Raw genomic sequence first — 22,870 nt, 5'->3', positions numbered from 1 at the left:
TTATATAGTTTTATTTATTATCTTCTACTTATATGAGGTTCTACAATAAACCGACTATGTATATGATTAACATGCAAAAGCCCTATCATTTCTACTAAAATCTAAAGCTGAAAACAAATCTTTGATATGGCTGCTGAATGTTTACACAGATCAGTGGATTATATGAGGCTTGAACCCAATCCTATAGTCTCTTTCTTACATACTTAAAGACAAAAGTCTTGATAGTGCACTCCCACTAACCTGAGGGTGTTTCATTCGCCATGGGTGTGTCTGAATATTATTCAAATCATTTCTAGTCCATATAATGTAATTAAGCCCTGAAATCAGCAGCATGCCAGCCTCTGTCTTTCACACTCCACTACTTCCTTAAACGCTCGTTTCCTGGTTGTAGAGTGTGCTTGTGTTCGAGATTGATTGGCAAAATAAGTTGATGGTCAGAACATACAGCAAAGAAATTGCTTTCAATGTTAGTCCTAACTGTGCCGTAAATGTCTGCTCAGTTGTTTTCTTGAATTGCAATCATAAAGATTAGTGCCAAAACTGGAAACACAAAGCAGTGACAAACAGTGTGAATAAATAAATCAATGCCAGTTCTCTTTGTGTATCAACAACACATCCATCCTGGGACAGAATGATGCCAACCCACTTCCTTGTCAACAAAGGAAGAGGGGAAACCAGATGGGGAGTTGTTTCTGTGGCCTGTAAAACAGCCAACGTAACAGCAGTTCAACAAGCAATAGTCCATGATGGGGAAATGTGTCTGAGATCGGCCCAAGAACCTCTCTGACACCCAATTGTTTCCTGTGTTTCTGTGTCCAGCCATCCGGACCGAAAACATTCGGAGAGCCCCCAGAGGCCAGTTTGTATTTGTGTGTACATGAGTATGCATTGTACTGTAAATGTGCGTGTGTATTTGTGTGTGAGCGTGTTCTGGATATCAAAGCAAGGTGGGATTGTTAGTGAAGACGTGGGAAGTGTACTGGCAACATGCCCATTGCTTTTTAAAGAGTGTGTAGGAAAGCATGGAAAAGAAAGACACTGAGCTGTGCTAAACAATGCTACTAACAGCTGGTCATGTTGACTACAGACTGTTTACAGAGGAAAGAGTAGTAACCCTCACCTTTGACCTCACAAGGCTCCAAGTGGCTGGGGAGATGAATGCTATTGGAAGCATTTAAAGTGACGTCAAGACTCATAAAACACAAGAACCAATAACTTCCAGCAAATACCCACAAATTTATACTCAGTAAAGCTATGGAAAGGTCTGTAGCTTTAAACTATTTGGTTTGGTTGAGTAAAGACTCAACCAAATAGTTTAACTGTATAGTAAGTGTATGAAATCCAAATCAACCTTTTGTTAAATGAAATATATGTGTGTAACTATAAACATATATACATATATAGTCACCATTCTATTCAAACCGCTCTATCAATAGTGAGCTTTTGAAAATATTTTCTTTGATATTTCATACCTGTCAACAGTGTAATGTTATACTTTATAGTATTAGGATAAATATGGCACCTTTAAAAATTTACTTTAGGATTATAACCAATTATATTCATTATATATTCATTTAGGATTATATTGTATTGTGTGCCTTTGGACAAATTACTGGGAGATAATTTTTAAAGTGCAGCATTTCATCTTCCATTGTAGAAATGTTCTGATTATTACCCCAACAATAAAATGAAAACTGATACCTACTGCATTAGGACAATTCACAAGCGAACATCTTGGGCAATAACCACTATTGAAAATACCACACTGATATGTAGAATGACTTTGGCTCTTCTTACACACAGTGACAATTGCTCTGATGAATGTGAGCATTAAATAAGAGGGCTTTTTTAGAAAGCATGGTTGGTGAACAATGAGTTGATTGTATAGTTGATATGTAATCGGACCCTTCTCGCATGCTTCCTTAACTTTCGGTCACAGCTCACATTGTCTTTAAAATCCTCATTGACAATGATCTTGGTGATTCTCCTCTCGCTCTCTCCTCACCTCTCACCCCACAATTGTCACTGCTGTATGTCATTAACTCTGTGTGTTTTCTCCCATAGTGTCTCCCAAAGTTGAATTGAATTGAATTGAATTCTAAGTGTTTTCCTAGCTCCTCACACATTTTCTTTGCAGTGAACATATTCAAATCCAATCAACTAGGGATCAAGTTTTAATTTATCAACCAGAAGTTGGTGAACCTTTTCTTCTGTTTCTTGCCGTGATTCACTCTTTTCTATAGGGACTCCATCAATAATGATGTAATTTCTCTTTAGCTGAGTCTCCAGATACTCAGCTTTTACAGAAAGTTTATCTAAGCATGACTATACAGAGGCAAACTTGCTTGAGATTGCATTTCAAAGTGGTTGAAGGGGCCAGAGATTCTTTTGTTAAAGTCATCTAGATCAATCCATCCATCCATCAATTCATCTACTGGCTGTAACCACTTATCCTATTTAGGGTCACAGGGGGCTGGAGCCTATCCCAGCTGTCAAGAGGGCGAGAGAAGCAGTCAACCGTGGACACGTGTCCTCTAAATCCTTTGGTGAAAAATTGTAGTCTATTTCTTTAGTCCAGTACATCTTTCATAGTATTATCCACCCTCAGATTAGTAGAGTCCAACACTGTCCAACGTTTCTCAATTAAGTCTTCGAAGAAAGATTTCTGCTGGTAAAGAAGCTGATGAATCATGGTCAACGCTGAGTCATCCTCCTGATTACCTTTTTTGCCCACATGGCAAACAAAAAGCTATGACACTTTTGCTAGTTTCCAAGAGAGTGATCTGCAGAGAGAGAGACAGAGACAGAGACAGAGACACTGATGACTGAACGTGTGTCTTTGTGTGTGATGGTTCAGGTATACTTAGAAAAGAAGGCCAGAGGAGAAGTGCGTAGCAGCAGAATCAATTTGAATCCAGACCTCATTAAACAATCTGAACAAAAAGCAAACATTATAATATTTTAGGAATGTTTTAATGTTGGTCAGGTGTACCTTAAAAAACTGACAACTTAGTGAGCGTGGACGAAGAAGGGGCACAAGACAAGAAAATGATCCTCTGCTGCACTCTGGTGAAAAAAACATACCAATGCATTTTTGCTAATAAGACATTCAGTAGGCTTCCCGTATTGAATGCACTAACTATAAAATATCTATAATATGCTGCAATTTGACTTATCGTCAAAAACAAATGCTTCTTACCCAACCTTTATTTTGAAAAAAAAAAAAAGATTCAGCTTTAACCCGGAAGTAAACTGTTGTTATGCTAACGATGTGTCATCACCTCATCGGGACTTGGGTGGGAACCGCAAATACTGAGAAAAATAAGAGTGTTGGACTTGTGTTGTTATTTCTGTAGGCGATGGTTTGAAACAAGGGAGAAACATTGCCTTTGTAAACAGGTTGTCATCAAGTTAACGCGAAAGCAAGGTGCAAACTGCTTAGCTAACGCCGTTCTTCCACAGCTGGACTGTTAGCAAGCAGACTAGCTAACTGGTTGATTGTCTGGCTGCTGGGATCCTGACGGGACGGAAGAGAGATGTCCTGCAGCTTATTGGAGTTTTGTCGCCTCCAAGAGCTTAAACCGGTCCGGGACTACTTGTTCCACAACGAAAAAACCGAGACAGTGGAGGATAAGAACCAAACAGGTAACGTCCCCAGGGCAAACGCATATATGGAACAAATGTACCAGCATTAACTGAAGCCCCAAACAATTTAGTTGAGCGGATACCTCTAGGAGTAGCTAGATATGATACTGCAACAACGGGATATGAAAGTTGACTCGATGGTTACAGCTGGATTAATTCAGTAATCATGAACTACATTAATGCTTAGTGCCTTTTTTTTAAAACTGCGTATACCTAAAAAGCATCTTCTGATAAATGGCATAATGTAGTACTAAAGGTAAATAAAAAAGTACATAATGCAGCACTTGCAACATCAGCAGCAGGTGGAGAAATCAGCCTGTTGTTTTGGGTATGAGTCATCACACATAACATAACAGAACACACTACTGCATGATGCCTGTGAAAAGCACTTAAACATTACTTCTTACTGGTGCATAAAAAAAACATGAAATACACAACCCCCTCTTTTAGTGCATGGATATTACCCCCCATCACACACACACACACACACACACACAATTTTTCACTGCACCAAAAAGTGATGTATTGCAAATGTTCAGAGCAACATGTTTTCTTACCACCTGTTCTCGTAACATAATCTTCGTCAGTCCTTCTTGTCTTATTTTCTGTTACTGCTACACTGACGTTTACATTTCAGTGTTCATGTAATAGCAGCGGGCTTCTACGCTTCCATTTACGCAGCTACGGCTGTATCCTGTAATTGTACACCTCTTGATAACTGTCATTTTGGTCTCTTCTTGGAATACTTTACTCACTGTTACGTTTGTTCTTTGTTGGTTACCCGAAATGAGATTGTGCAAATAGTTGTCTGGTGTTAAAGTAAAGATTGAATTTTGAATTTTCCCAGTTACTGATTTTATGTCATGATTTCAAATCAGCAGATAATGAGCTGTCTTGGGACACTTCTGACTGGGAGTCAGCGTGGGATAGTACTAACAACAAAGAGGAGGAAGCTGCTTCGGCCACAACAGTCAGTCTTTTTTTTATTTTTGTATTTCATTCACTGCTTTCATTCATTCACTGCTAGCAAAAGACAATGAGAATTAAAAGAATCAAACAAGAAAAATATATTTTCTCCTAATTTGTGTTTGCAGATTTAAGAGAATGATCACATCCCACTGACATTCTTATTTGCACAGCAGGTGGAGAAAGAGACCTCAGGACAGAGTGGACTGTGGCTGCAGGACTGTGTTGTGTCCCTGTCTCCCTGCTCTGATCTCCTAGTAGTGGCCCATGAACAGAGGGCAGCGTTTCTCTCAGGTCAGATGATTCAAACACAAATTTTCCTCTCTATGCTCACAGAGGACATATGTTTCCTTTAATGTGTTGTTAAATGATTACAGCTAAGTGGCGTACAGATGACAGCGGCCGAGAAGAGATGACTCTGGGTGTGTCTTGGACTGGAGTCCTCAGTGCGGAAGAAGGGTGAGAGAGTATCCTGTTTTTATGAGAACAAATAAAATGCTGAAGAGACAACAAAACAGCCTTAGTGGGAAATCAATGTATCTAAGTACAAGTAATATAATAGGATGATACTGTATAAATGGGATAGTTGTGTGACAAACAAATGAAAAATGAGATAATGCATGAGTGTAGAGACAGAAATGAGTCACATAGTGATCATATGTTGCTTTGTGTTTGTTCTGTTGTTTCCAGAGAATGTGTCAGCAGCTGTATCTGTATCCCCCTTGCCAGCCAAAAGAGGTAAGAAATACATGTATGGATATTAGAAATGAAATAATAGAAGTATTTGTATGTTTGGACATGTGTGATTATACCTTGTTTAACTGTGTGTATGTTTTGTGTGTATTTTCAGGAGTTCCACAGGGCGACCGGACTGGACGTGTGTAGTAGTGGGATTTAGCTCTGGCTATGTTCGCTTCTACACAGAGGTACCTTGTCATTATCAGCACAATCCTTTCTCTCCTCTTTGGGTACACTTTTATTGTATGTTGTGTAAAGAAAGACATCCATCAGCAGAAAAGGGATGCAGGACACCATTCAATAAAGTCTTTATAAATAGTCAAGATGGCAAATATCAAATGCAAAACTGATTATATGTCATCAGAACGGGGTTCTGCTCCTGGCTCAGCTGCTGCATGAAGACCCTGTATTGAGACTCAAGTGTCGCACATATGAGATCCCTCGTCATCCTGGAGTATCTGAGCAGGTAATGGTACACACCAGACACTGCTTTCAGAATTCTGCATGAGAATTATGTTCACGTTTAAATGAATAATTCAACATTTTAGAAAGCATGGCTTATACACTGTCATGTAAAGAGTTCAATCAGAAAGCTGAAAAATAAAAGAAGTTAGATTGTGTAACCAAGTATTTGCTGGTTGCATAGCAATGTCACGGTGATGAAAGGGCTCCCAGAATCAGTTTTTTTGGCCATTGAGAAAAAAACCTGGCATGTAGTTTTCATGTTTTCCACGTTTTTCCTGTGCTTGTGTGAGTTTGCTCGGTGTATATGCATATTAGGTTAATTGGAGACTAAATTGCTCCTAGGGGTGAATGAGAGATTGGAAGGTTTTCTCTCTCTATCTCTATCTCTCTCTCTCTCTCTCTCTCTCTATCTCTATCTATATCTATATATTTCTCTATTGGGCCTGGGATAGACTGGTGACCCATTTGGCGTGAACACTGCCGTTTGCCAAATGACATCTAGGATCAGCTCCAGTCCCCAGTGAGCCTTAACATGATAAGTGGTTAAGATAATAAATAGATGGAAATAACCTAGTGTCTAATGTGTCATTTTTACACTTGGCTCAGTTTTCTTTCTCTCTGAGCTGTTTCCTATCGGCTTCTGGTGTTCATGCTAATCTAAGCTAACCAGCTGCCGGCAGAAGCTTTATATTGAGCGTGCAGACATGAGAGTAATGTCAGTTTTCTCATGTCAATATCAGCAGGAAAGCAAAAAAAAACACATTTCCTCTATGTTTAAGTGTGGAGATTAATTCATGAACGATGCATGTTTGATACACTCAAGGTTAATTTTTAATGCTTGTTTTCCGGAGTTTTGAACATTATGTACCATCTTCTATAGCAAATGTGCTTCTGTTGATTTTTGTCCTACCACAGCATGAGGAGTTGAGTATCCTCTACCCTGCTGCTCTGGTCACCATTGATGGCTTCAGCCTCTTTCAATCTCTGCGTGCCTGCAGAAACCAAGTTGCAAGAGGTAGTATGTGCCAGAGTGTATTCATGTATGTTACCTATGGGTGAGGATGAGAGTTGCAGGGTTCTAGTTTTGAATGTTAGAGTGTTGTTGCAGAGTGTTAACATGATATGTGCTTTACTTACTTGCTGAATGGGCAGTGTTTTCCACAAGGCTTTCAGGTACTGCAGAGAAATAAACCTTCATGCACATATAGATGTGTATTCAACCTGTAGAGTATTATTAGTTAAGCTTCAGCAGAGTTTCTGAGTAGTGGTGTGTGTGTGGGTGTGTGTACACCTACTGTACTTAGCAATATGCTAATTGAGTAAAACATTACTTTAGTTTTAAATTGCCCTAAATTAAAAAGAAATGTGCTCACTAAAAGCAGGCTATAGATGATAAAATAAATCTCCTGTGAAAACTTTGGTAATGCTACCTTTTGTCCTTACATAATTATTCTAGCTGCAGCAGCAGGTAGTGATGTGATACAGCCACCTCCCCTGGCCTATAAGAAGTGGGGTTTGCAGGACATGGACACCATTGTGGACCACAGTAGTGTGGGTAAGTTGCAGTTCTTTGAAACAATTCTGAATTAGTGTTAGAGTATTTTTCATTGCAGGTATAAGATTTTCAAATGGTTATAATTTTCACAAAATCTTCTTGGATAAGCAGCATACAAGATTTATTTATCTTTACATATGAGGATTATAATGATTAAAAAGGTAAATATCATTACTTACAGTTTAAAAATTAGTTGATTGCATCGGAAAAGTGCTGCATTGTTTGCACTAATTTAGTTCAATTTTCTTTTCTTTTACCCACATTGTTCAATTCTTGTATGTCCAACCACACGTTCTCTTTTTGTCCACGCTTCCTTAGGTGTTATGACGATGTGTGTGTTTGACCAGATGAAGAATGCCTCTATCCTGGGGGGGTTTAATGCTTCTGTCAAAGGCAGCCCCCCTGCCATGAGCCAGTATGTCACTGTCGGAGGAGGTCCTTACACAGGCTTTTACTATGCTGTAGAGGTGAGTGTCACACCTTACAGTGCCTTGCAAGTGTTAAACCCCTTAAACTTTTCCACTTTTTGTCACATTACAACCACAAACCAAAATATAATTTTGGGGGATTTTATGTGATAGACCAACACAAAGTGGCAAATAATTGTGAAGTGAAAGGAAAGCGATAAATGGTTTTCAAATTTCTTTTACACATAAATATCTGAAAAGTTTGACAGCCCCCTAGTCTGTCACCTACTTAGTAAATAAAGTCCACCTGTGTGCAATTTAATCTCAGTATAAATACAGCTGTTCTGTGAAGTTAGGGAACATTAGTGAACAAATAGCATCATTAAGTCCAAGGAACACACCAGACAGGTCAGGGATAATGTTGTGGAGAAGTTTAAAGCAGGATTAGGTTATAAAAAAAACATCCCAATCTTTGAATACCTCATGGAGCACTGTACAATTTATCATCCAAAAATGGAAAGAATGTGGCACAACTGCAAACCTACATGGCCTCCCACCTAAGCCGCCCGGCAAGCAGAGCATTAATCAGAGAATCTGTGTGTGTGGCGGAAACCTAACTCTGTATATCACCCTAAACACATCATTCCACCCTGAAACATGGTGGTGGCAGCATCATGTTGTCGGGATGCTTTTTTTCAGCATAGACAGGGAAGCTGGTCAGAGTTGGAGCCAAAAAGAAAATCTGTTAGTCTCCAAGAGTGGGACAAAGGTTCACCTTCAAGCAGGACACCAACGCTAAACATACAGCCAGAGCTACAATGGGATGGTTAAGATTAAGTCATATTCATGTGTCAGAATAACCCAGACCTAAATCCACTTGAGAATCTGTGGCAAGAAAATTGCTGTTCACAGATGCTCTCCATCCATTCTGACTGAGCTTGAGCTATTATTCAAAGAAGAATGGGCAAAGATTTCACCCTGTAGCTGTGCAAAGCTGGTAGAGACATGTACCCCAAATTATAACTTGTGATTATAACTTGAGATTTGAAAATTTGAGTACTTTTCCAGGGCACTGTAGATTGAAACTACAAACACTGTTCTTCTAAAAAGGTTAGTATGAGTTGGAAGTTTAGTGCTCTCAAGTGGCATTGCATGCCACTGAGATAAATATAGACACATGGACTTAGAAGTCCTTTGGAAACACAGTACTGAAAACATTAAAAAAATAATGAAGCAATGCTTTAGTCTTGTGCAGAAATCTTACCAAATCGTCTGGGTCTGGTCATGTCAGATAGACTGTAAGACAGTGGAATACGTTCTGTGGTCAGAGAAGTCCATGTTCCAGTTTGTTTTCAAGTAAAATGGACGTGAGGTTCTCTGTGCCAATAAAGACTAACTGTTATCAATCAAAGGTTAAAACATCTGAATCTGTGAAGGTCAGTGGCTACAGCATTTGTGACTCGCATAACTATGAATAAACCTTTGACCATAAGGCCACAGCTTGCTGGGGATTTGAGCCAGAGACCCTCTAGTTTTGAGGCGGCAGTGATAATCACTCCACCACCGTGCTGCCTTAGATAAAGGTCCAAGCAAATTAACAAATCACAGTTTTATGTTTTTATTTCATTTAAGAAAAAAGTATTCTGGAAATTGGGCCTTGTACATGACATACACATTACTTTTTATGAGACATTGTAAAATCCATTTCTGAGACTTTGATGAGAGCATGTGGCTGTTCCTTGTGTCTTCGTAGGGAAGCTCCCAGCCTCTGCTTTCTCATGTTGCTCTGGCTGTGGCCAGCAAACTAACTTCAGCCCTCTTCAGTGCTGCCAGGTGAGTAATAGCTCAAAAAATACAGTAATGAGAATAAGTAAGAATGTAAGTGAAGCACCAATGGCACAAATGGTAAACAGCCTGCACTTATATCGCGCTTTTCTACCTATTTGCACTCACAATCACACACACACTCGCACACCGATGGGGGAGCTGCTATGCAGCTGGCCAACACTCCCCGGGAGCAACTAAGTTGGCGTTCAGTGTCTTGCTCAAGGACACTTCAACGTGGGATTGAACCGGGCATCTCAGACGAATCAACAACTGCGGCATTAGTGGATAACCGCTGTGCCTTCCTGTGCCACAGTCACCCCAGCCTCATCTCAGATTGTATAGACTGTTGTATAGACCACACGCTTGGGGAATAAATTCTCCAATGTACACAATCAACAACTGTAACCGCACAAAGCAGCCTGATCAATATTTATGATTGTGGGATGTTCTCTGCTCTGGATTAAGGTGATTGAGTTCAGCTTAATCCATACAGGGAGATGTCTGCTTACATCCTCCCTTGAGTCTTGTTATGTCGTTTCCTACCCACCTCTCATCTTAATTACCGTCGGTATACTTTGGTCACCCTTAATTTGTCGGCCTTCCTCTCAGTGGGTGGTTAGGTTGGAACCGGAACAAAAATGAAGAGGAGGTTATTCAGAAACAGAAGCCCAAGGTGGAGCCTGCTACACCCTTAGGAATCAGGTAACACAAATGCAGACGTACCATATTGATATTGGCAATATGATGCTTGTAGCTGCCCTTCTTTCACCCTTTCAGTTAAACATGACCTTTTGTGCAGATTTGGTCTTCCAGACACGCGTCGTCATGGAGAGTCCATTTGTCTGTCCCCTTGCAACACGTTGGCTGGAGTGACGGATGACTTTGGGCGAGTCACACTGCTGGACCTGGCAAGAGGTGTTGGCATCCGCATGTGGAAAGGTAAATCAAAAGTAGAAAGAAAAGAACACAGATGAAGAAATTTGGAAAATCGTGGTTTTGGAAACTAAACTTTTTGATGTATTAAACGCATAATGAAAAAGGTTAGAGCTTCATAGCATGAAAATATGTAGTGTGTCACTGTTATGTAAAGGTAACTATTCAGAAAATAAACCTATCTGCAGGTTACAGAGATGCCCAGCTTGGTTGGCTGCAGGTTCCAGAGGAGCCAGGTGATCGGGAGTTCTCCCCCTCTGCTTCCCTTCCCAGACGACACGCTCTCTTTCTGGTCATTTACGCCCCACGCAGGGGAATTCTGGAGGTGTGGGGGATGCAGCAGGGGCCACGAGTTGGAGCTTTTACTGTAGGCAAACACTGCAGGTAAATGCTGCACACTCTCATAATGAAGTTGTTTATTTCCTTTACAGTTAATATTCATGACCTTTGCATCTGTATTTGGCATATCATGCATATACTGTGGAGAATAGCACACTAAAATATAGGTAAAATATTGTCTTTAGTGTGTGTTTGTGTGTGCCTTTCCAGGTTGCTTTATGCTGGTTACCATCTGATGGGGGTGAACAGTGTGACTAGTAAGGGCTGGCAGCTCCACACACAGCAGGTGTGTCTACTGGATCCCACCACAGGAGCTCTGAGGATAGTGAATGTCCCCTTCCACCTGGCCCTCAGGTTGGTGGACAGACACAGAAATGCATACATACATTAATCTTAAGTCTGTTGTGGACCTGCTTTTTGCCAGTTTTAAGCAAATCTGAAAACCTGCCATCTTGGAGAGGAGTCTTTCCCACACTGGGAAACACTGTATGGGGTCGGGACCCAAAATGGGTTGTGGATCTATTTTTATGGGGTCATCTAGTAGCTATCAACAAGCAGAATGAGTGCAATCAACTAGCAGAGTAAATGTATATCATTCTAGGTTATAAAATATAGCCCTGTAGCCCCAGCTAGGCAGGGGAGCATCTTCCTTTAAGTGATGGTATAATAAAAATCCACTACTTACTAAAGCGCGGAACAGTTATTCCTAAAACATAATTATTCAATTGTATTTTATGAATAATGGTTCCAAATGTATGAAGTCTCTTATGTCGTGTTAATGGCACAAAGACATTTGTTATTGGCATATTAGCAGCAGGATGCACTTGTGGTTAAGCCAGATGTACCAAAGGGCAGCTCTTACCTGTGATCGTCCCACATACTACCTAAAAAAAATACATTGAAAAAAGGACAATGGCACCAGTCTGCAACATAAAAACCACACCACACACGCTCTGCACACATTAGAGTGGTCAGTTGGACCTTGGCTTTCTCCCTGTTGTACAGGAGATGGGGATTATTGGAACATTTCATTTCTTTGCATCCTGACTATTGTTTTCAACTTACTTTGCAGTTTATTCTTGAAATCTTTTACATTGCAAATACTATGATGCAATGCACATCTGAACATGAAAAAATGTCTCACTGTAAGTAATTACTGTGCTCGGTGCTCTCCATTCCTAATATACTTTCTCTATTTGTGCACCTATGAGTGATTATAAGATAACTGAACAACAATTCTCAAGCCTTCTACACACCCCAGCACATTCAGGTCAGTCTACAGACAACATAACAGAAAAGTTCAAACAGAAAATGCTTCTGTGTTCTCCATTTCAGTGACAAGAAGAGTGAGCGAGCCAAAGATATGCACCTATTAAAGAGACTGACAGCTATACTAAAGAGCAGGGATGTTGAGCCTGGTAAGATATACAGTGCCTAAAAAAAGTCCTTATCTGCTTGGAAGTTTTCACCTTTTATTTTTTTTTTTACTATTTCCTAACTGAATCATGGTCAAGATAATTTTTCTTTTTGTTCTTATGACCAAAAAATGACTCCTGTGCAAATGAAAACAGATCTCTTGAAATGTAAAAAGTGTAAAGTCAATTTATACCTGATGTCATATTCCTTTAATTTTAAATTTAACTGTACTCTAAGGGATAATCTGTGACTTGGAAATTTAGCTAACCTTTTTGTCAAAAAAGGGGTGTATACGTTTCATAGGCACTTGAAATTAATGATGATGTAGATTGTATTGTATTGCTGTATTTAGTGAATGAAGATTTGCATTTTTGTTTTTCTGTTTGTGTACATACCCTTTCTGTTAAGATATTTTGGAGAAAGAAGCCAACAGTGTGCTGCTGGATATCAAACACCCGGCCATTAAGAAGCAGGTATGAATAAAGATCATTGTACACTGAACTGATTGCACAGTTTAGCTGGGAAAATACTAAGTGCAGTCTTTGCATTTCCTTTTAGGCTCTAGAATCTCTGCTGTTAAATAAGAACGCTCCTGTATCTTGTCTCACCAACATTACATCAACTTTATATGACACTCTGAAGCAACAAGGTAGAGGATCAGTAAAACAAAAAAAATGGTTTGCTAAGTTAAAATTTAAGTGTCGTGTGGTTTTGAAGAGAGTTCATGCTTTATACTTTTATACTGGTAACATACATGCTGTATGTCAATCTTCTCTTTTCTGGTGGTGTATCTCTGCATCACAGAGCCTAATGAAGTGGATATAGCATTACTCCAGATCTGCTCTTCTCAGCTGAAACTGCTTCAGCTCTACACTGACATCCAGCAGTTGCAATCTGCCCTCACTGCCGACACAAAGGCCTGTATGGAACATGTGAGCAGAAACACATGTACACACAAAAACACACACAAACAAAAACTCTTATTGGTCTTATTGGTGTTCACCTTTTAGTACTGATCATTTTTATTCCTCATGTTTCTAAACACGTTTTTCTCCCCGCCCAACAGGGCTCCCTAGAAGGCATACAAGATGAATTGTCTCGTGTCGGCCCCACCTTGCAGCGCTACGCCCAGCTCACCTCAAGACCTAGTGTGTCCTTTGCTCAGGACTCGCCTGACTTACCCCTCAATGTCCAGACCTTTCTTTCTCAAGTAGAATGCACAGAGGATGGGGAGGTGAAGGTGGTCCACAGATCTGACACTGAATGGAAGCAGCTAGGTACTGCAACATAAATGCATATTCTGTGTCGTGACTTTTACTAAGTTAAGCCTCAACACGTTTTCAGGATGTAAACATGAGGTGCATAGCACTACCTTTTTTCTATTGAACTCTACAAAACAGAGCACCTTGCTGCATCGTTTTTGTTACCACCACTGTCCGTACCTTTCCCCAGATTAGGGTCTATTCACGGCTTATTTTAGCCATAAGTTGATTCATTCAACAAAAAAGTCACATTTCACTCTTCTGTGTCCTTCGCAGGGAACTTTCTTTTCTGGGGATGTCTGTGTGGTAAAAGCCCACTGCATAAAGTCTGTGACACACTGCAACAGGCTGGCATGAGTCCACAGCAGCTACTGGTAAGATAAAGGGGAAAGATAGATTTATCAAATGGGCTGAAATTGGGAGGACTTTAGTCAAATGTAAAATTGGTGTAAAAATTGTAGTCAAGGTTAGTAATGAAAATATGCAGACCAAAAAATAAAAATGAGACATCTTATAAATTATATATTTGACTTTTACATTCTCTCAGTCGTTGTTGCTTAGCGTGTGGTTGCAAAGGGAGAAGCAGGTACTACAAAAAACAGATGAAACGGTTAGAAACCTGCACACGCTACTCATCGCCCTAAGCAACATGAAAGGTATTTGTTTTTTTAATTCTCAATTATATAGGACACAGTAAATGTTGACTTGCCTTTGGTTACAATTTATTCAAACGTATTAATTTAAAGAATGAAAAACAAGCATAACAATCTACTGTGTTTGTCTCTCCAGGCGCCGTAGAGGAGTCATGGGACCCTCAGTCTGTTTCCCCCTGGTGGCAGCAGGTGCGCTCTACATGCATCCAGTCCCATAATGCTGCTGCTGCTCTGCTCGCCGCCTTTGTCGCTCACCATGCTGCTAAAGCCAGCATCACCAGCCATGGTGACAGTCAGGTAGAGAAGACTCTCGCACACACACTCTCACTCACACACCGTCGCATATACATGATTGAAATTTATTGTTTGTTTGTTTTTTTTATATTTTCAAAAGTTAAAACCAACCTCACAGTCTTCATCTGTTTTATATGTGTGTGTGACAGTTCCAGTCAGAGTGGGAGGCAGTGTCATTGGAGCTTGAGCAGTGGGTGGTGTGTGTTCGTCAGCTGGAAGATGTGCTGGTACTGCAGACTCTACTGTTGGTGCCTCCTCCTCAAGGAGCAGCAGGGGGCGCTGCAGCACAGTGCTCCATCAAAACACTGCTCGAAGGAGGCACAGGTAGTCTGTGAACAAAAATATCCTTGTCTCGTAATTATGAGATACCTGCCTGAGATAATAAGGGTTTTAAGATTCGTGATGGTAATTCTGGGACAGTTTCAGTACTGATTATAATATTTTATACAGTTATTATTATTATTAAAACTATTATTCAAAGAAAAAAGAAGTCCAGGTTTCTGTTCACACAAATGAAAATTTTTGCATATAAGTTAAAATGTTTTTTCTGCAAGATCCAGAAATCAGAATATCTTGAAAGTTTATAGAAGTTATCAAGGCAGCACTACCTGAGACGATTTTATTGTATTTTTTTCAACATAGTATTTTGGAAAATGTCACTTCAAACATTAAGTCACTCATGTGAACAGATAAATTGATCAAGAAACTGAAAGTATCATGTTCCCATAAATACATAGTTACTCTGTGGGCTGCAAATTAAGCCTCGCTTTGCGTTGCCTATTTAAAAGTTGGCAAGCAAGTGCCATTCTGTTTTGCCTTTTTGGATTGTTGGAAGTACTGACAACAGTTACTGAACTACTGTGATACTGAAGACATCAGATTATTCCAGGGGATCTGAAGCATTTCATTACTGCACCATTAGTCTATTAAACATTATTTCATAATAACATAAATTATTTTTTTTAATAACATTTTAGACATAGTGTAACATTTTCTTTATTTTTCCTTTTTCTTTGTTTTAGTATAGATTTTCCCATTGTGGTTAAATAAGGGACATAATCTTCCATTTTTATTTTGTTTCTCATTTCACGTCTCTCTGGTAAGGTGGCATTGCTGACAGTGTCTCCAAGTGGGTTTTCAGGCACAACTTGGCCCCTGAGAGACTGAGGGAAATTCTCCAAAAGAAAGAAGGCAAAGCTGCAGATGAAAAACTAGAGCAAAAGGCAGGAGACAAAGGGAAAGAGGAGAAAGAGAAGAGCCTGGAAGACACTGACAGAACAGCAGGTAAAGTCTAAAAGAAACACCTAGTGGCTGCAATGAAGTGGATAAGAACTGACTAAAATGCTTATCTCTTATAAACACAAGTTTGGGTATTTAATGACACATTGGCTTTAATTTTTTACTTTGTCTGTTAGTCTTGTTACCAATCTTTGTAAATTCATAAAGAATTACTTGAGCGGTGTAATACAAGTAAATACTGTTCAATCTGTTTTACAGAGCTGTGGCAGTGTGTCAGCGGTTCCCACACTCCCTCTCACCTGACTTGCTCTTCGCCCATTGCTGCTGGGAATATGTGGTGCAGTGGAACAAAGACCCTGAGGTAAACATACACATATTGCACAATGCATAAACTAACATTTTGTTTGTATTTATGTAGTAGTTTTAAATAGTGTACAATATTACTTGTACAATATTACTTGTTTGTTTCTTTTTTTTTTCAAGTCTAAAGACCATCAAAGAACTTATTATCTCTGTTCCTCAATCTGGACTCATGCCTACTTCTCTTTGTAGGAGGGTCGATACTTGTGCTGGGCTGTGGAACATTTGAGGCTGGTCTCCAGTCCACAGATACAATTAGGTTAGTGGCTTGCTAATGTTGTTTTTATATATATAACAGGTCTAGTAAAGTAATACGTTTTAGAATTCTATTAATATATTTTAAACTATAGTTGTCCACAACCTCAAGCTTACTCAGGAGTAGGTTTGTTCTCAGGTTTAGTTTGTGTAAACAGGATAATCTCTCAGATTTCAAGGGAAGATCAGGAAGTTTATCCATTGAAGGATGTTCTTATGTGAGCAAACCATTGAAACTGGGATGATGGTAAAAAGAGATGTGTGTTAAGTGTCAGTTGGTGGGTCTAAATAAAATGATAAAATATTAATCTGTCACCAGCAGCAATCTGATGACATTCACCACAAAAAAAGATATTATCAATCATCATCAATAGACATCAAAATCCTCAATTGTCTTTTATCATTGTATTATAGTGTTGATATATGTGGTCTAGTCAACAACCACAACACAGCACACTTTTCCCAGATGATTCAAATCTAGCTTTTCTAATCCACTTCTCAAATGGCTATAAAGAGCCAACAAAACCAGATAACCTGATCCAAGATGAAAAGATCCAGTTATACACATCTGATCTTGGATCTGTTGGCCACATACCGATTTGAGTTTGTTATAAACATCAAACTCTAAATTTGCTTTTATTTACAAAACACAATGAAGTTGATCAAAAAAATATTTTCCTTTTACTTTTGTCAGATAAATTAGACAATTAACAAATTCAGACAGATTATAGTTGTAAATGCTTTTCAGAAGTTCAGATTTTTCTGGTAGATGGATTTGTATGTTGATTCTTCTTTTATTTGTTAATCAGTACTTTCTTAAGGCCATAACATTGAACTTCATTGAATCAACTTCATAGGTATTTCTACTATGATGTGGAGTACATTCATTGTAAAACGCTTCTCAGCAGCAGCTTTCCTCATGGAGAAGGTAAATCACACAGTATTAAGAAAACTTGTGTATCTTTGTCATCTGTGAGGAACTACATAGATTGTATACATTTGTTTTTCTAGGTAGGGAAAGCACCCAAAGATCGCTTATGTCGACGGGTGAGTATAGTACATGTTTCAATGCAAATTTTAATTGTGATCCTAGATAGACCACTGTAATGCCACTTTGATATTTTGGAGATTTTTTGATCTCTTGGTGAGATTATTTTAGATGTAAAATAACTGTATTAAGCTTTGTGTGTGTTGGTTTGCAGGATGTTGGAATGGGAGACAAAGCCATGACTTCTTTCCTGGGCTGCTGTGTCCGGCTGCTGCAGATCCTCATGGAGGTGACTGAAGTTTTGATTAGGACTCGGTGCCCTTTGTCTTTTATCAGTTATTATGTAAGTAAAAAGTTTCATGTAAAAAAAAAAAAAAGCATGGATAATCAGCAGGGCCTCCCAAAAATCATGCACGAAGCATTGGCCACCACAGTCCCTTGTTTTCCTTTGTTCGTCTAGTTTTCGCTCTGAATGTGAAATGGAATAAAATTTTTATTTTAAAATTTTGATTTCAAATTTAAAAGAATGCTCCACAGATTCTTTTACGTTTAGCACATATTTTTTGTGTTATACATTTAATTTTAAATGGATTAAATCTATATCAATCTACATTCAGTATTCCAAAGTATTAAAATGAAAATAACCTTTTAAAATGTTTAGAATTTAGACTGAAGTCTCCTTTATGAAAGCAAACCTGTGGTGAGAAGAATGCGGTTTCTTTCAGTTATCCTTGATGTGTCTAGAGCTTTACTGGAGTCCAGTCCAGTCCACCCATGGCAAAACAGTTTAGTGAGGAAAACGAAAGGACACACAATAAAATTGTGGTGAGGAATAACTAAGGACCAGGGTATAAAACAATTTCTTAGGCTTTACATTTTTCTCTGACCAACTGAGCACCGTGTTTTAATTTTTGAATAGAAGTTTGAAACCACCAGGACTCTTTCTATCCTCCTAGTCTGCACATGAGTGGGATAAACTGTCCAGATCCTGGTCTGATGGATTCTGATTGTTATCCAAGAAGATTTGAACTTGTAATATTGCCAAGTGCTTCTAGGTGTAAATACTTTTGTAAATTAAGGATTTCCGTTTTTTTCTGACATCCATTGCTTGTTATTTGCTAATTTATTTTAAAAGGGCTCTTCCTGCTATTACTACTAATGCGCTACTGCTGCTACTACTTAACATTATATCAATATTACTAATACCACAAGTAATATAGTATTACATTATTAAACAAGCCATGCAATGGAGAATCATCCATTGCATTTATATTATCTAGCTTGCTTGAAGAGACTCTCCAAGCATAAAACTAACACAATTCGTATCTAATAATGTTCAATTATCAAATATTCAAAACATTCTACAAATTCTTTTTCTCTGAATGAAATATCCAGATATAAGAGGACTTCACTGAAAAGCCCATTCTAAATATATGTGATCTGGAGGTGTTACTTTCCATTCTCAATTCTGAATGTTTCCAAAATACTCGTGAGGCTAGAAAATCTCCGGCTTCTTGCTCAGTGAATGTCAACCACGCTTATTGATATAATAATAATAAGCCTGTTTTGAATGAAGAGCGGCTTTAAAATGTGTGCATGTACTATAAAGTGTGCTTGGCTGTGTTAAGTGAGAGGTGAATGCAAAGGAGTCACCCTAGTCTTTAGTACACAGCCTTTTCCCTCACCTTCTCTTCTTCATCATGCAGGCGGACTCTGCAGTGGAGGAGGTTCCAGCCCCGGATCTGTCTGTGGAAGAGGTGTGGTGCGGCGGAGAGGGCCCTGCCTCCATAGCTGCACTGGCAGTGGAGCAGAGAGGTGTCCACTTCCCTCTCGTGCAGCACCACTGCCTGTTAGCTTCCCTGCTACATGCTGCTATGACTTTCTGTCTGAAAGTCAAACCACTGAGCCTGTTTGACAGCAAGGTGAGGAGACGGACTGTTAAAATGGTTCCTGTACGTGTGGACGCAAACACACACACCACACAGCTTTGTTATGTTAACAAATCACTTTGAATTTAGGCTTTAGATTTGAATAATAGTATTAATACTTTGTAAAAATGTAACACTTTATTAATGATAATTTTATATACAGAGCGAGAGAGATGAAAACTGCATGGCTGGCGATGGGCTGTTGATGGTTTAGTGTCTTGCCCAGGGACATTTCCACATGTGGGAGGGAAGGGCGGTGCACAAACCTCCAGCCCTATGTCCAGTAGGCGGGGACTCTGCCCACTGAGCCCATGCTGCCCCCATTAATAATATCACTAATAACATTAATTCATTCATTAATCTCGGATGCAATCTGTATTTATGATTTCCAGGGTAAGAATGCTTTCTTCAGAGACCTAACATCAATCCAGCTGATGCCCAGTGGAGACATGGACCCAGGCCTGGTCTCACTACGACAAGAGGTAAGAGGTGGACTTAAATGCTCAGGCTGAGAAGAAAACAATTCTCCATAACTGTTGTCTGATCTGTGTCTCCACTCTCAGTTCCTCTTGCGTGTCCTAACCAGTTGGGTGCAGGCTATAGATGATGCTTCCAGTTCAGTCTCTGGTACCGGGTGTCCCCCACTGCCCTCTAGTGGCCCTAAAGCCGACTGGTGGCCCTCACTGTGTCTGGAGCTGGGTTCTCTGCTGCAGGTCAATCCTGACATCCTGCGGCGGCACCTGGTCTGCGAGCTCTACAACCAGGGCCTAGACTTCCGGGCGGAAGAGGTCAGGGAAATGTGGTTTACTGTCTTTACTGCGGACAGATACTTAAACTAGGATTGCTCTACCTTTGGTAAACCTTTATTCTAACTACACTGCTCTACTGTAACCTCCTATCCCTCCTGTGTGGTTTTACCCACAGGTGATGTTAGAGGTGGAGGATAAGGACGTTCTGGGCTCCCAGCTGTTGGTGCTGACTGGACAGAGGCTGAGCTACTCACTGCTTCACAGCCAGAGCCAGACACAAGCTGCCATGGAGTTGCTGGCACGCCTGCCCCCCACCCTCTGCACATGGCTAAAGGCTATGGTGAGACCAGCAGCTCTTTTACTTATATTTTTGACTCAATCGTGTGCCTCCATCTAACCCTGTCCTCTGAGTCCTCTTCTCTCACACAACTAACTTCATGTCCTCTCTCACTACATCCATAAATCTCCCCTTTGATCTTCTTCTAGACCTCCTACTCAGCATCCTTCTACCGATATATTCACAGTTTCTCCTCTAAACATGTCCAAACCACCCCAATCTGTCCTCTCTGACTTTATCTCCAACACATCTAACATGAGCTGTCCCTCTGATGTCCTCATTCCTGATCCTGTCCATCCTCGTCACTCCCAAACAGAACCTCAACATCTTAAGCTCTGCTACCTCCAGCTCTGCCTCCTGTCTTTTCTTTAGTGCCACTGTCTCTAAGCGGAACAACATCTCTGGTCTCACCACTGTCTTGAACCTGCTTTCCTTTCATTCGTCTTTCCTTTTCTCCACACTTTCCAACCTGCTTGCACTCACCTCTTCATTTCTTTTCCACACTCTCATTTGCTCTGAACCATTGACCCTAAGTACTTAAAGTCCTGCACCTTCTTCACCTCTGCTTCCTGTAACCTCACCGTTCCACCTGGGTCCCTCTCATTCAAACACATGTATTCTTTCTTGCTGCGACTCACCTTCATTCCTCTATTTTCCAGAGGCTACCTCCACCTCTCTAGGTTTTCCTCCACCATCTGCATGCTCTCACTACAGATCATGTAGTTGTCATCTGCAAACATCTCAATACAATATACCAGTGTATATATATATATATTCAAATATAATATTTAGTTTGTTTGTTACCAACAATAATTTACATTATTAGCTGAAAGTCCAGTTTTAAACATGTAAGATAATGTCTTTTAGACTATTTTTATTATCCCCCCCAAAGAAAATTTGGGGGTATTTTGCTAATAATTTCTTAAAATATTTTTTCTCTTGGTGATTATGACATACCACATACACTGTATTGCCAAAAGTATTTGCTCACGCATCCAAATAAATGAATTCAGCTGCACAAAGCAAGGTCCATAAAGACATGAATGAGTGAGTTTGGTATGGAAGAAATTGACAGGCCTGCACAGAGTCCTGACCTCCACCCGATAGAAAACCTTATGGGATGAATTAGAGCGAAGACTGCGAGCACTGTGTATTATGTATTTCATAAACACACTACTAAACCTGGTGGAAAGCCTTCCCAGAAGAGTTGAAGCTGTTATAGCTGCAAAGGGTGGGCCGACGTCACTAAAGTTCATATGGGTCTAAAGGCAGGTGAGCCAATACTTTTGGCAATATAGTGTATGTAATTAGAGATGACACTGAGCATGCTGATATATCCACACTAAGACCCAAGAACCATGGTGGTAGATGGAAACTGCATGGCATTGGAGTTAGACCAAATATAATCAGAACTGAGAGAAAAAGAAGACACCTGTGTTGTTGTTTTTTTTTTTTGGTATACGCCTTTGAATATAGTACTATGCAGTTTAAGCAGTACTAAAATTATGCGTTTCAAGACTGATTTTCATAATGGAGTTTAACATCAAAAGGCTAATCTATTTAACAATGTCTAGAATATGATTTGTATTTCTTGCTGCAGGACCCCAGTGAGCTGCGGTGCCCCATGGTCCCCCTGGCCCAGACAGGCCGACTGGTCGGCCGTCTGATTGAAATCCTGCCAGAAAACCACGGCCAGTACAGCCTGGCCCTGCACCTTCTAGAGGCTGTGGAGGTCCTCACCACTGAGGACTGACCCCAAGTCAGAGCCACTATGAAAGGCATGAAGACCATAGTAGACATAAGAAAGATAACTTAACTTAAAAAAAAAAAAGTTTGAAAGGAGAGAAGTTATGTAGGCGTTGTCTACAGACACAACCTTTCAAACTAGTCTGTAAGACTCAAGAGTGTGGACTGTGGTGGCCCTGAAGTGTAATCAGAGTGTGCAGCTTATAAGGGTCAAGATGGTAAATAATGTTCACACCCTCTGTCGTTGTCATAAAGGAGGTTTAGGGATTTTGTCTTTAAGCTTATGTTAATATAAAAGAATTTAGAAAGGCAGTGGCACAGAGCAGATATGTAAGGCTTTTAACTTTTTTAATCCATATTTTTGTGCATGTAACATAAATTATATAGAACTCATTATTGGAAAGTTAAGACTTATGAGTTGGTTTCAAAAGGAATGAGGCACGTCTTTGTCACTTCACCCTCATTTTGTCTTTGACTTTAAAATCAGATGTCAGCATGTCCTGTATGTGCCATCGCAGAGTTCTGTTGACAGCATCTCCTTTCTGTTTGCCTATCACTGACAAGTGTATCATAAGGAAATATGGACCTTATTTTTTATTAATATGCAGTACTGTACTAGCTGTGCCTGTATGCCTCCTTTTTGTAGTCCCACGCTCTCATTGGGCTAATCCAAAGCAGAATAAAGTGGCTTCGGACAAGCTTGGATATTGATGATTTTTGATGTAATGTTCCTGACAACTTGTTTCATTGTACTGAAATTTAATCAAA

The 22,870-nt window shown here is 39.8% G+C and overlaps 1 protein-coding gene across 1 annotated transcript; it reads left to right on the top strand.

The window, feature by feature from the left end:
- The first annotated feature begins 3,247 nt into the window (after positions 1–3,247).
- On the top strand, positions 3,248–22,800 carry LOC137101932 (rab3 GTPase-activating protein non-catalytic subunit-like). Its single transcript, XM_067480919.1, has 35 exons — positions 3,248–3,645; positions 4,524–4,615; positions 4,788–4,905; positions 4,989–5,070; positions 5,302–5,349; positions 5,462–5,537; positions 5,714–5,815; positions 6,730–6,829; positions 7,271–7,369; positions 7,688–7,836; positions 9,530–9,609; positions 10,213–10,305; positions 10,403–10,542; positions 10,725–10,920; positions 11,086–11,229; positions 12,211–12,293; positions 12,700–12,764; positions 12,850–12,940; positions 13,096–13,223; positions 13,358–13,568; positions 13,830–13,927; positions 14,101–14,209; positions 14,343–14,503; positions 14,650–14,824; positions 15,605–15,784; positions 16,000–16,100; positions 16,292–16,358; positions 17,212–17,282; positions 17,366–17,401; positions 17,557–17,631; positions 19,049–19,264; positions 19,663–19,752; positions 19,834–20,058; positions 20,195–20,359; positions 21,957–22,800. The coding sequence occupies exons 1-35, from the start codon at positions 3,537–3,539 to the stop codon at positions 22,107–22,109; spliced, it is 4,128 nt and encodes a 1,375-aa protein (XP_067337020.1). The 5' UTR covers positions 3,248–3,536; the 3' UTR covers positions 22,110–22,800.
- The last annotated feature ends 70 nt before the right edge of the window (positions 22,801–22,870 follow it).

The sequence above is a fragment of the Channa argus genome, chromosome 16, assembly GCF_033026475.1.
Source record: "Channa argus isolate prfri chromosome 16, Channa argus male v1.0, whole genome shotgun sequence".
NCBI lineage: Eukaryota > Metazoa > Chordata > Actinopteri > Anabantiformes > Channidae > Channa > Channa argus.
This window is presented reverse-complemented; position numbering and strand designations above follow the sequence as displayed.

Bases quoted from the DNA above. Each gene is read 5' to 3' on its own strand.
- LOC137101932 (XM_067480919.1), top strand. From the start codon at position 3,537: ATGTCCTGCAGCTTATTGGAGTTTTGTCGCCTCCAAGAGCTTAAACCG. The intron at 7,370-7,687 runs GTAAGTTGCAGT...ACGCTTCCTTAG, and splicing joins TGTGGACCACAGTAGTGTGG to GTGTTATGACGATGTGTGTG. The intron at 7,837-9,529 runs GTGAGTGTCACA...GTGTCTTCGTAG, and splicing joins GCTTTTACTATGCTGTAGAG to GGAAGCTCCCAGCCTCTGCT.